Source organism: Perca fluviatilis, chromosome 18, assembly GCF_010015445.1.
Source record: "Perca fluviatilis chromosome 18, GENO_Pfluv_1.0, whole genome shotgun sequence".
Classification (NCBI taxonomy): Eukaryota; Metazoa; Chordata; class Actinopteri; order Perciformes; family Percidae; genus Perca; species Perca fluviatilis.
Window position 1 is genome coordinate 31103624 of NC_053129.1, and position 13904 is coordinate 31117527.

Genomic DNA, 13904 nt, shown 5'->3' on the forward strand with positions numbered 1-13904 from the left:
GACTTCATGAAATTAAGCTTTTATTTTACATGCAAAATCCTTTAATTTCCGGTTTACATTGGGCCAATAGTAGGCAGCTTGACGCATCAAAAACGTCAGCATGAACGTGGGGATGCGCAGCGCTATCGGGGAGCTGATTGGTCATGTCTGAAACTGGTCCGTCCAATATTATCTTCCCCAGTGTAAGTGCGTGATAAGTAAAGTGCAACGGGCGAAATTGTAACAAAAAAAGTGAAGAGGTAAGCTGCGAAAGCCTCGCCGTACGCGAATAGTATGACTTTTGTTGAGAAGAGTTAAGTAATAGCCTTGCCATGGGAACAGAGGAGGGCCGTAAAGCTGATTCGGCGAAGAGTTTCTATCCGAGTGAAGAGGAAATTGAGAGGTGGATGGCCAGCGCCTTTGACATGGTGAGTCAGTCGTTCACTTAACGTCTTTTAGTTTTATATAATTGTAAAGTATGCATTCAATGTAGGCCGTGAAAGGAATGTCCTGCCACTTATTAATTTGAGATCATTTTTTCCGGAGGGCTGCAGCATGCTTTAACTAACGGTTTTGTTATGTTATTGAACTTTTACTGTAGCTTTTCTTGATTTGTCGCCCAACAAGTCTAAAAATCCGTCAGAAATATATCCAGAAACGATCATGTTACATGACTTGCAGATGATAAATAAGCATTCAATTATTAATGGAAAAGATCCAAATATTTGCCTTTCCTAAGTAATGACACATTATTATGTGCAATAAACACTGCAACAGTGCAAAACATGTGTGCAATTGCAAAAAAACACACAAAAAGGACAAAATCAAGTTAATAACAAACAAGCAAATAAACAAAAGCAGTGAATGAAAAAAAAGGTTATTAACAGAATAATTTATAATAATAATTAGTTGCAGCCCTAATCTACTACATATTCATAGATGTGTTGGTGCATTATGTCGGCAGGATAATTTAAAAGGCAACGTCTGTCCTATTTCTGATACCGTGGCGGCACAAATTCTGCCATGGCGGGCCGCCACTACAAAATCAACATAGAGGAAACACTGTGCTGCACGTTGACATGCTTTTGAATGTTCTCCTGCAGGCCAAAGACGCTCTGGAGAACGGAGAGGTGCCGGTCGGATGTCTGATGGTCTACGACGACCAAGTCGTGGGCAAGGGGCGGAACGAAGTCAACGAGACCAAAAATGTATGAAAAAAAAAAAATTGAAGCGTGTCCTGTCTTCGGTTGAAGACAGGACAGTTTGTCAGTTTACTAAACATGCAGATCAGCGCAGAATAACATCGAATAACATTTCTGTTGTTTGTTGGTTCGTCATTTTAGGCAAAACGCAAGCCGTTAAAGGCACCAAAAAACTTCCACAATAACTTCATATTTCACTACCAATTTCTACATAGTAGACATTTTATCCAGCAAATACATTCATTGTTAAAACCTAAAGAAAAATGTACAGGGAGTTTGGCATTATCTTCATCCAGCTCAAAGTTATAAGCTATGTTCCTCTGTGTTCAATTGTGTGTGTCTGTGTGTGTGTGTGTGTGTGTGTGTGTGTGTGTGTGTGTGTGTGTGTGTGTGTGTGTGTGTGTGTGTGTATTAGGCTACTCGCCACGCTGAGATGGTGGCCCTGGATCAGCTCCGGGACTGGTGTCGCCACGGCAACCTGGATGCGAGCAGCGTGTGCGAGCGAACGGCCCTGTACGTCACCGTGGAGCCATGCATCATGTGTGCTGCAGCCCTGCGCCTGCTCAGTATCCTCCCCCAACCTGTGTGTGTGTGTGTGTGTGTGTGTGTGTGTGTGTGTGTGTGTGTGTGTGTGTGTGTGCGTGTGCGTGTGCGTGTGTGTTAGCTGTTGTTCCTTCACCAGCTGTCAGACATCCCGGTGGTGGTGTACGGCTGCAGGAACGAGCGGTTTGGAGGCTGCGGCTCCGTTCTGGACGTTTCCTCTGCAGACTTACCTCAGACCGGGACCACGTTCAAGGTGTGTGTCTGTGTCTGTGTCTGTGTCTGTGTCTGTGTCTGTGTGTGTGTGTGTGTGTGTGTGTGTGTGTGTGTGTGTGTGTGTGTGTGTTTGTCCCTGGTGTCTTGTCTGGTTTGTTTAGCTGCCATTTTTGATTTGTGTGTTTGTTGATGTCTGTGGAAAACCTTCACAGAAGAGTGGAGGCCAGTTAAAGCAGCAGATGTTCAACTATCACATTTGGGTGTCTACATACTTTTGGCCTCATTGTGTGTGTGTGTGTGTGTGTGTGTGTGTGTGTGTGTGTGTGTGTGTGTGTGTGTGTGTGTGTGTGTGTGTGCGTGTGTGCGTGTGCGTGTGCGTGTGTGCGTAGTGTGTTTCAGGTCACAGAGCAGAAGAAGCTGTCGAGATGCTGAAGACGTTCTACAAACAGGAGAATCCAAACGGTGATCAGAAACTCCATTGAATCTCTTTTTATAAATTTGCTATTTTTTTTTTCTCCTTTCCTCTTTTATCAATTATATCCCGTCTCTCCTCATCTTTTTTTCTCCTCTTCTCTTACACTTTATAACTTTTGATTCTCATTTGTGACTTTTTTTCTTACTTGACTGTTATGTGACTTTTCTCTCCTTGTTAATCGCACCTCTTTTCATCCTTTCTACTTCATATCTTTACTATTATCTTCTTTTTTTCACTGCATTGCTTATATTAACTGTTCTTTGTTTTCTTTGAATCATTTCTTTCTTTCTGTTTTCCCTCTCTCTAACAGTACTGTGCTTTCTATCTCTTTCAGCCCCGAAACCTAAAACGAGGAAGGACTGACTTTCCTCTGAGTTTCCCGGGGGGAAAAACTCAGTTGAATATTAGTTTTTTTATATTGCTTGTATTTACCTGACTACTACAACCTTTTGGTTATTTTTGTAATGGAATAAATGACATTGGAAATAAGTGAATGTGTGTTTCATACAGACTTCCTCAAAACAATAGTTGCTTTTCCAGCAGTGTGCCAGCAGGGAGCGCAGTAAACCAGCTAACTTCTCTCGGCTACACTTTACTTGAAGGTATCTACATAAGAGTGACATGACACTGTCATGAACGTGTCATAAACGCTATGACATAACGCTTCTGTCAGTAAGTGTCATTTGTTTTTTGTCATGACGGGTTAGGGTTCATGTGTTCATGACAGTGTCATGTCACCCTTATGTAGATACCTTCAAGTGTTACCCTTCTCTAAGGAAAAGACATTTAAAAAATTAAAACTTCTGTCACTTTCGAGCGATAAACCTCCAAAACATCTGCTGTTCATGAACTACAACTGTGTCATCTTGAACTACAACTCTGTCATCTTGAACTACAACTGTGTCATCTTGAACTACAACTGTGTCATCTTGAACTACAACTGTGTCATCTTGAACTACAACTCTGTCATCTTGAACTACAACTGTGTCATCTTGAACTACAACTGTGTCATCTTGAACTACAACTGCCATCTTGAACTACAACTCTGTCATCTTAAACTACAACTCTGTCATCTTGAATTACAGCTCTGTGTCATCTTGAACTACAACTCTGTCATTTTGAACTACAACTGTGTCATCTTGAACTACAACTGCCATCTTGAACTACAACTGCCATCTTTAACTACAACTCTGTGTCATCTTAAACTACAACTCTGTCATCTTAAACTACAACTCTGTGTCATCTTGAACTACAACTCTGTCATCTTGAACTACAACTGTGTCATCTTGAACTACAACTCACATCTTGTACTACAACTCTGTGTCATCTTGTGTATAAGTCTGTACTTTCATCACCTCGTAGAAAAGCTGCAATCAAAACAAAGTTATGAAAATTATCAACATGACTAATCTGTGTGTTTAACATGATGAATGCAACATTGTATTGAATCTCATGCTGTTGAAGCCTTTTGCTTGTCAGCCAAGTTTAACTGTTGACTGTTCATCACCACACATTTCACATTTAAATACACCACTTCCTGTCTCATTTTTCTGAGAACGAAACTGTGTGTGTGTGTGTGTGTGTGTGTGTGTGTGTGTGTGTGTGTGTGTGTGTGTGTGTGTGTGTGTGTGTAGCAGCGCTTCTCAACAGGAGTGACCTTCACAACTGCTCATATAACCCACACACACGCTGACACAATTCAGACTCTCTGTCCTTTCACTTCCTCTCAGACACACACACACATACTGTGGTGAATAGCAGAGTGTGTGTGTGTGTGTGTGTGTGTGTGTGTGTGTGTTCACAGTGTCTGCAGCTAGGAGGGTTTGAAATAACTGCATGTGTGTAAATGCTTGCAGAGAGTGTGTGTGTGTGTGTGCGGAGTGTCGGAGAAAGTGTGCTGAGTGAGTGCGTGGGTACATCTGTGGTGTGTGTGTGCGTGCACGTGTGTGTGTGGTGTGTGTGTGTGTGTGTGTGTGTGTGTGTGTGTGTGTGTGTGTGTTTTCAGATGTCCTGCTGTTTTTTCCAACAAAGCCAAGAAGACTTTTTTGAAACTCTTTCTCACTTTGTCTTTTTTTAGGTAAACAGCCTTTCTCTTTTCTTCAGTCCTGCTTTTAGTGGCTGGCAACTTCCTTCCTTTCTTCCTTCCTTCCTCCCTTCACCACTTCCTTCCTTCCTGCTTCCTTCCTTCCTTCCTTATGTTCTTCATTCTTTGTTCTGTGCTTCTTGCCTTCCTCCATCTTTTTATCTTTACCTCACCTTTTACTTTCCTTCTTTCAGAGGACTATCCTATCGTTGTTTGTGTTACAGTTTCCCTCCTTCATTACTTTCATTACTTCCCTTTTTTCTTCCCTTCTTTGATCTTTACTTGGTTGATTTATTTTACCCATTTTCTACTTTCTTTGTCTTCCTTTCCTCTTTTCTTTCCATCTTTTAGTGGCTTCTTGCGGTCTTGTGTTTGTATTCTTTTACATCTTCCCTCTCTTCTTCCCTTCTTTCCTGCTTATTTCCTGCCTTCCTCCAGTGTTGATTTCAGATCCCCTTTCTTCCTTCCTTCCTTCCTTCCTTCGATTTTTCTTATACATCCCGCACTCCTCCCTTTCTGGATCTGTTATTCCTTCCTTCTTTCTTATTCCCTTCATTCCCTCCTGTTTTCTTACCTTTTTCTACTTCCCTTTTTACTCTTTGCTTCCCCTCTCCTTCCTTCATCTTATTTCCTTTCCTCCTTCCTGTTTTCTTTCTTTCATTGGCAGGCATTTTACCTTCTTTGGTTCTTTTCCAATTGCCGATCATTTACATTTTTTCCCTCCTTCCTCCCTTCCTGATTCCTCCCTCCCTCCCTCCCTCATTCCTTCCTTCCTCATTCCTTCCTTCCTCCCTCCCTCATTCCTTCCTCCCTTCCTTCCTTTCTTCCTTCCTTCCTCCCTTCCTTCCTCATTCCTTCCCTTCCTGATTCCTTACTTCCTTCCTCATTCCTTTCTTCCTTCCTTCCTCATTCCTTTCTTCCTTCCTTCCTTCCACATTCCTTCCTTCCTCCCTCTCTAGCTCCCTCCCTCATTCCTCCCTCCCTTCCTTCCTGATTCCTTTCTTCCTTCTTTCCTTCCTCCCTTCCTTCCTTTCTTCCTGATTCCTTCCTTCCTCCCTCCCTTCCTCATTCCTTCCGTCCGTCCTTCCTCATTCCTTTCTTCCTTCCTTCCTTCTTTCCTTCCTTTCTTCCTGATTCCTTCCTTCCTCCCTCCCTCATTCCTTCCTCCCTTCCTTCCTTATTTCCTTCCTGATTCCTTCCTTCCTCCCTTCCACATTTCTTCCTCCCTAGCTCCCTCCCTTCCTCCCTTTCTATAATGTTTCACCATATCAGTTTTTTTCTTTTATACTTCCTCTTTTATCTTCCTCTTTATGCAGACATGTAAAACACATGCACATTCATCCTCCTTGCAAAACAAGCATGACATTGTCCCGTGTGAAGCAGCTTTCAGTACATCCAGTTCACATAAACCCATCGTTTTCTAAGGACTGTTATTAAATCACAGATTTATCACAAATACAAAAACATTAAAAAGTGGTTTTATTCCGACTGACACGCGAGTCCAGCTCCTCTCTGCTCGTTAGCATGGAAATCTATGCTAATGAATGCAGCGCAGAATCTTCCAGAATGTTTTAATGTGTCACCTCAGAGTGGAGGAGTTGACGTGTTAATGAAGAGACCACACACACACACACACACACACACACACACACACACACACACACACACACAGAGCAGTTAGCTGTTAACCGTTGTGTCAAATTCTCCTTTCCAAACTGACAGTAACACACACACACACACACACAGGTTCATGGCACTATCTTTGTGGGGACCCGTCATTGACATAATGCATTCCCTATCCCCTTACTCTAACCTTAACCATCACAACTAAATGTCTAACCTTAACCCTTACCCTAACCTTAACCCTTACTCTAACCTTAACCATCACCACTAAATGCCTAACCTTAACCCTTACCCTAACCTTAACCATCACAACTAAATGCCTAACCTTAACCCTTACCCTCACCTTAACCATCACAACTAAATGCCTAACCTTAACCCCATCTCACCTTAACCATCACAACTAAATGCCTAACCTTAACCCTTACCCTACCTAACCTTTACCCCTAACCGACCTTACCCTCACGTAACCATCACAACTAAATGCCGACCGACCTTACCCTTAACCTTAACCATCACAACTAAATGCCTAACCTTAACCCTTACCCTCACCTTAACCATCACAACTAAATGCCTAACCTTAACCCTTACTCTAACCTTAACCATCACCACTAAATGCCTAACCTTAACCCTTACTCTAACCTTAACCATCACCACTAAATGTCTAACCTTAACCCTTACTCTAACCTTAACCATCACAACTAATTGCCTAACCTTAACCTTACTTAACCTAACCATCACAACTAAATCCTAACCTTAACCCTACCTCAATTCTAATCTATAATCCTCAATTCGAAACCCAAACACCCTTTAAACTGGTGGGGTCCAGTACGGTTCATTAAAGCTGTTGGGACCCCACATACTTGACTCCCAGTCTTTGGACCCCACAAATATAGTTAAACAGAACACACGCATGCGCGCACACACACACACACACACACACACACACACACACACACACACACACACACAGAGCAGTGCAGTGCAGCTGTTAACTGTTGTGTCAAATTTTCCTTTCCAGACTCACAGTAACACACACACACACACACACACAATCTCCAAAAATCAGCAGTGTAATATGAGATGTCATCTTGTGTAAAGGTGAAGCAACAACACTGCCAATGTGTAAATTAAGTGTGCGTTTGCTTGTGTTATTTCCGTACCCAAACGAGGGAAACAGGTTTCTGTTAAAAGAGGAAGAGGAAGAGGAGGGTTCAGTTTGTGTTCAAACAGGAAGTGTTGCGTTGATGTGTTTTGTGGTTTCACATTTGAACCTTTAGTCTAAAAGGGAAACCAACTGAAATGGTGTCTGGCTCCACCCTTGTGCTCAGCGCTGGGGGAGGAATCAAACGCTCAGCGGTGCCTAGTGACACACTTATAGGGTCTTTTTCTTGTCCCACTCTTTCTACTTTACCCTTTTCTTCCATCTTTTTTGTTATCTTCCTCCTCCTTTCTTTTCTTTCAGTAGTTTATCGTATCGGTTTCTTTTTCTTTGACTATTTCCCTCTTTGATTACTTCCTTCCTTGCTTGCTTTTTTCTTCCCTCCTTTAGCCTAATCATTATTTCTTTAATGGTCGGTATGATTTTCACCCATCTTCTACTTCCGGTTTTGCTTCCTTTACTCTTTTATTTCCATCTTTTACATTGTCCCTCTCTCCTTTCTGTTCCTGCTTATGTCCTGCCTCCCCCAGTGTTCATTTCTCATCCCCTTTCCTTCATTTCTTCATTTCTATTTTTCTTTCACACCCAAATCTTGCTTCGTAGTACAGGCCTCTGGCCAACTGGACAACTACCTCCATTCTGTTCTACACTCTGCTTTATTTACTCCCAGTGTGTCCACTACTGTAACACGGTCCCACTATATGTGTGTGTGTGTGTGTGTGTGTGTGTGTGTGTGTGTGTGTGTGTGTGTGTGTGTGTTTGTTTTGTGTGTGTTCATTTCATGTATCTAACTGTGCTTTGAGTTTGGGTTTCCATGGTGACAGAGAGCTGGAAAAAGCAGTCAAGAGGATTGGCTACATTTTAAAAAGGCATTTCTCTCCCTGCTCACCGCTTCACTGTGTGTGTGTGTGTGTGTGTGTGTGTGTGTGTGTGTGTGTGTGTGTGTGTGTGTGTGTGTGTGTGTGTGTGTGTGTGTGTGTGTGTGTGTATGTATTATTATGTGTGTGTATGGTTATTATTGTGTGTGTGTATCATCCATCCATTTGTCGTCACTAAAAGAAAACTTGGCGCCTGTAGGCAGCCTCGGTGCTGATCATTCCTCGCCGAGCGGTTCTCCTACAGAAAGACTTGGCGCCTGCGTAGGCAGCCCCGGTGCTGACCATTCCCGCGCCGGAAGCGGTTCTCCTACAGAAAGACTTGGCGCCTGGTATGCAGCCTCGGTGCTGACCATTCCTCGCCGTAGCGGTTCTCCTACAGAAAGACTTGGCGCCTGGTAGGCAGCCTCGGTGCTGATCATTCCTCGCCGTAGCGGTTCTCCTACAGAAAGACTTGGCGCCTGGTATGCAGCCTCGGTGCTGACCATTCCTCGCCGTAGCGGTTCTCCTACAGAAAGACTTGGCGCCTGGTAGGCAGCCTCGGTGCTGACCATTCCTCGCCGTAGCGGTTCTCCTACAGAAAGACTTGGCGCCTGGTAGGCAGCCTCGGTGCTGACCATTCCTCGCCGTAGCGGTTCCGGGCACAATTCTTTTCTTCCTTTCGGTTTTCGTTAGTCAAAGTTTTGTTTTATTTATTTTTTACACTCCCTAACGGATGGGATTTGTAACGTAGTGAAATACAACACTTCACTCAAAACGTAATCAAGTACATTTTAAATGACATTTTAAAACTACTTGGAAAAAATACTACATACACAACAAACAGGGAAACACACGTTGAACATTTGAGCTGGGCGAAAAGAAACACTGCCGAGAACGTAAAAAAAAACCTTTGATAACGTCTCCTTAATGATATTAAGAGGACGTTGAGCTGGGGAACAGCAACTGGAGCTTTATTGATTTTTGTACCAACATGTAGTGTGTAGTGTGACTCACGAGATGAATAATAAGAACGCTGCTTAACACATTATTAACGTTCGGTTGTTTTGTTGTAGCTGATGAAGGAATTCATTCACTTTGATAAGAAGTTCATACCAGAAAAGCAGATTACAAATACTGATAGTGAGTTAGTGTGTGTGTGTGTGTGTGTGTGTGTGTGTGTGTGTGTGTGTGTGTGTGTGTGTGTGTGTGTGTGTGTGCGTGCGTGCGTGTGCGTGTGTGTGTAGTATGTTGGTGTTTGAGTGTTTTGTCCACATAACAAAGTCAGACAGTTGCTTAGTTTTTGCCACTGGAAGACACGCCGCATGCGCACATGCCTGCCCTACCCCACACACACACACACACACACACACACACACACACACACACACAAAGTGTGGACTTCATTGGTCACCTTTTCCTCTAGATTTACATTTAACGGATGGTTTTCTACGTTATTGGGTATAGTTCAAAAGGGTAAATGGTCTTCTCCACTTCCGCCAGAGGTCGCTTGTTTGTCGTTTCTTGTGCTGTCCTGGGTGGGAGGTGGGCCGGGGGTGGGGCGCTACTCGTCCTCTTCTGTCCGACTCCTGCGCCCGCCCCCCCCCTCCCTCCCCCCCACGGTCGAGAGGAGATCACTCACCTTTGACCTTTTCTGAAACAAAGTGGAAAGAAAGGAGGGTGAACTTTGTGGAGTCACAAGGTCAGAAGGCAGGTGTGTGTGTGTGTGTGTGTGTGTGTGTGTGTGTGTGTGTGTGTGTGTGTGTGTGTGTGTGTGTGTGTGTGTGTGTGTGTGTTCATTTCATGTATCAAATTGTGCTTTGAGTTTGGGTTTCCATGGTGACAGAGAGCTGGAAAAAGCTGTCAAGAGGATTGGCTACATTTTAAAAAGGCATTTCTCTCCCTGCTCACTGCTTCACTGTGTGTGTATGTATGTGTGTATATGGTTGGGGTGTGTGTGTGTGTGTGTGTGTGTGTGTGTGTGTGTGTGTGTGTGTGTGTGTGTGTGTGTGTGTGTGTGTGTGTGTGTGTGCGTGCGTGTTTTATCTTAAGTGGAGTCAAACTAGAGAAAAAGTCAAACAGATTTTCTCTCCCTGGTGGGTCAGATGGATGGGGCAGTGTGTGTGTGTGTGTGTGTGTGTGTGTGTGTGTGTGTGTGTGTGTGTGTGTGTGTGTGTGTGTGTGTGTGTGTGTGTGTGTGTGTGTGTACCTGTTTTAATATATTCGTGGGGTCCAAAAACCGGGGACTACAGTGTACTTGTGGGGTCTGCACAGCCTCGTGGGGACCAAAATGCTGGACCCCACGAGTTTAAAGGGCTGTTTGAGGGTTAAGACTTGGTTTTAGGATTAGGGTTAGAATTAGGTTATGGTTAAGGTTAGGGTAAGGGGCTAGGGAATGCATTATGTCAATGATATGTCCCCACAAAGATAGTAATACAGACTTGTCTGTGTGTGTATGTGAGAGAGACTGGGAAAGAGGGAGGCGGCCTCTCGGCAGATGCCTTGTCCGTTTCTGCTTTTTAATACTTTTCAGACTGACCAACCAATCTAAGAAAAGTTCATGTTGAACTTGTCAGCCAGATTCCGGCTTCCTTTCTTCAGTCTGAAAGCAAAGATGGGACTTCAGAATTTTTGTTTAGCGGACATCCTAAATTTCGTGCACATCGCTTCGAAATCTGCCCTCCGCCATCCATTTCAGTTTTTTTTTTTTTTTGCCAGATTCTGAGCTATCGAGTAGTTTTAGTAGCTTTTCGGTTAACGTGCTTTCAACGGGACATATGCTTTCGGTTCGGTTTGTTGGTTGGTTCGTCTGTCTGTGAAAAACTACAGGCCTGATTCTAGTGAAACTTGGTGGAAGGGTGTAGCATGGGACACGGAAAACGGATCCCGGGGTGCATGGGTAAATGAATGTATACTTTCGTTGAGGTAGCGAGATAGGGCGCGGACTCACCGAGTGTCCTTCTAGTTGAATCATAACTTCATTTAAGTGGTATAACAAGGTTTATATATTATATGGGAGACATTTTGATGGATGATAAACATCAGGTCCCACATTTCCTCTCACACTTGCTCTCGTATCTGCACTCAGTCGCTTAAAAAAAACATTCTGCTCTTACAAATCGCTCCCTGCATGCTTTCAGATATTTACGTGCAGATTCATGTGACTCAGAACTTTCATTTTATGTTGAACAATATGCTATGAACATCTTTAGAACCATTTTTACAGCACAATGTTTACCATTTTTTTACAATTAAATAAGAGTTCAACAGCATTTGTTTATTTTTTTGGGGCATTTCCACCTTTAATAGACAGGACGGCTCAGATGTGAAAGGGGAGAGGGAGGGGGAAGACATGCAGGACAGCGTCACAGGTCGGACTTGAAAGCCCTGGACCCTCTGCGTCGAGGAATAAACCTCTAGATTTGTGCGCCTGCTCTACCAACTGAGCTAACCGGCCACAGTTCGACAGCATTTTAATTTGTTTGCTTTAGCCTCATACATATGTCAGTTGCAGAGAGATACTGTAACACAATCGGGGGGGTAATGTGTGTGGTTTATTAGAGGTTCATTGAAGCATGGGATGAGATAATGTATGGTTATGTTTCTATGTAGGTGAACTGTATGTTTATTGTGTGTTTATGCGCGATGTGTCGCCATTTCGTTTTCACTCGAATGCCCAAGATGAATTTCTCCTCTAGGACACAATTAAGGCTCATCTTATCTCTCATCTCTAATAATCTTGGCCCGTTGCCTCTCGTCATGCTATTTTTCACTTTTTCACTTCCCAGTGCGTGTCGTTGTCTACCTGTCTACCTGACCCAGTGTGTGTCGTCGTCTACCTGTCTACCTGACCCAGTGTGTGTCGTCGTCTACCTGTCTACCTGACCCAGTGTGTGTCGTGGTCTACCTGACCCAGTGTGTGTCGTGGTCTACCTGTCTACCTGACCCAGTGTGTTGTCGTGGTCTACCTGTCTACCTGACCCAGTGTGTGTCGTCGTCTACCTGTCTACCTGACCCAGTGTGTGTCGTTGTCTACCTGTCTACCTGACCCAGTGTGTGTCGTGGTCTACCTGACCCAGTGTGTGTCGTGGTCTAACTGTCTACCTGACCCAGTGTGTGTCGTCGTCTACCTGTCTACCTGACCCAGTGTGTGTCGTGGTCTACCTGACCCAGTGTGTGTCGTTACCTGTCTACCTGACCCAGTGTGTGTCGTTGTCTACCTGACCCAGTGTGTGTCGTCGTCTACCTGTCTACCTGACCCAGTGTGTGTCGTTGTCTACCTGTCTACCTGACCCAGTGTGTGTCGTCGTCTACCTGTCTACCTGACCCAGTGTGTGTCGTTGTCTACCTGACCCAGTGTGTGTCGTCGTCTACCTGTCTACCTGACCCAGTGTGTGTGTGTCCTGTCTATACCCAGTGTGTGTGTGTTACAGTGTGTGTCGTTGTCTACCTGTCTACCTGACCCAGTGTGTGTCGTGGTCTACCTGACCCAGTGTGTGTCGTTGTCTACCTGTCTACCTGACCCAGTGTGTGTCGTTGTCTACCTGTCTACCTGACCCAGTGTGTGTGGTGTTCGCTCCGTCTACCTACCCAGTGTGTGTGTCAGGGTCTACCGACCCAGTGTGTGTCGTTGTCTACCTGTCTACCTGACCCAGTGTGTGTCGTGGTCTACCTGACCCAGTGTGTGTCGTTGTCTACCTGTCTACCTGACCCAGTGTGTGTCGTTGTCTACCTGTCTACCTGACCCAGTGTGTGTCGTCGTCTACCTGTCTACCTGACCCAGTATGTGTGTCGTTGTCTACCTGTCTACCTGACCCAGTGTGTGTCGTCGTCTACCTGTCTACCTGACCCAGTATGTGTGTCGTTGTCTACCTGTCTACCTGACCCAGTGTGTGTCGTCGTCTACCTGTCTACCTGACCCAGTATGTGTGTCGTTGTCTACCTGTCTACCTGACCCAGTGTGTTGTCGTCTACCTGACCCAGTGTGTGTCGTTGTCTACCTGTCTACCTGACCCAGTGTGTGTCGTCGTCTACCTGTCTACCTGACCCAGTGTGTGTCGTCGTCTACCTGTCTCAGTGTGTGTCGTTGTCTACCTGTCTACCTGACCCAGTGTGTGTCGTCGTCTACCTGACCCAGTGTGTGTCGTGGTCTACCTGACCCAGTGTGTGTCGTTGTCTACCTGTCTACCTGACCCAGTGTGTGTCGTGGTCTACCTGACCCAGTGTGTGTCGTTGTCTACCTGTCTATCTGACCCAGTGTGTGTCGTCGTCTACCTGACCCAGTGTGTGTCGTCGTCTACCTGACCCAGTGTGTGACGTGGTCTACCTGTCTACCTGACCCAGTGTGTGTCGTGGTCTACCTGACCCAGTGTGTGTCGTGGTCTACCTGACCCAGTGTGTGTCATCGTCTACCTGACCCAGTGTGTGTCGTGGTCTACCTGACCCAGTGTGTGTCGTCGTCTACCTGACCCAGTGTGTGTCGTGGTCTACCTGACCCAGTTTGTGTCTTCGTCTACCTGACCCAGTGTGTGTCGTGGTCTACCTGACCCAGTTTGTGTCTTCGTCTAACTGACCCAGTGTGTGTCGTGGTCTACCTGACCCAGTGTGTGTCGTGGTCTACCTGACCCAGTGTGTGTCGTGGTCTACCTGACCCAGTGTGTGTCATTGGTCTACCTGACCCAGTGTGTGTCGTGGTCTACCTGACCCAGTGTGTGTCGTGGTCTACCTGTCTACCTGACCCAGTGTGTGTCGTGGTCTACCTGTCTACCTGACC

At 45.0% G+C, this 13904-nt stretch overlaps 2 protein-coding genes across 2 annotated transcripts in view; one reads left to right on the top strand and one right to left on the bottom strand.

Moving 5' to 3' along the window:
• Positions 1 to 121: 121 nt before the first annotated feature.
• Positions 122 to 2901, top strand: adat2 (adenosine deaminase tRNA specific 2). Its single transcript, XM_039781430.1, has 6 exons — positions 122 to 407; positions 1083 to 1187; positions 1597 to 1747; positions 1871 to 1977; positions 2327 to 2399; positions 2747 to 2901. Exons 1-6 carry the CDS (start codon positions 312 to 314, stop codon positions 2773 to 2775), a joined length of 561 nt encoding a protein of 186 aa, XP_039637364.1. The 5' UTR covers positions 122 to 311; the 3' UTR covers positions 2776 to 2901.
• A 6582-nt stretch (positions 2902 to 9483) lies between these two features.
• The window catches only part of aig1 (androgen-induced 1 (H. sapiens)), a 35248-nt gene continuing 30827 nt past the window's right edge, over positions 9484 to 13904 (bottom strand). Inside the window, exon 6 of the mRNA XM_039781431.1 lies at positions 9484 to 9785. Coding sequence (XP_039637365.1) covers positions 9766 to 9785 — 20 coding nt within the window. The 3' untranslated portion in view covers positions 9484 to 9765. The remainder of the gene's footprint in view (positions 9786 to 13904) is intronic.

What these genes read in the sequence shown, in the direction of transcription:
- adat2 (XM_039781430.1), top strand. Translation starts at nt 312, where the DNA reads ATGGGAACAGAGGAGGGCCGTAAAGCTGATTCGGCGAAGAGTTTCTAT. An exon ending in AAGTCAACGAGACCAAAAAT is followed by an intron (nt 1,188 to 1,596) that starts GTATGAAAAAAA and finishes TGTGTGTATTAG; the next exon opens with GCTACTCGCCACGCTGAGAT. An exon ending in TGCAGCCCTGCGCCTGCTCA is followed by an intron (nt 1,748 to 1,870) that starts GTATCCTCCCCC and finishes ACCAGCTGTCAG; the next exon opens with ACATCCCGGTGGTGGTGTAC.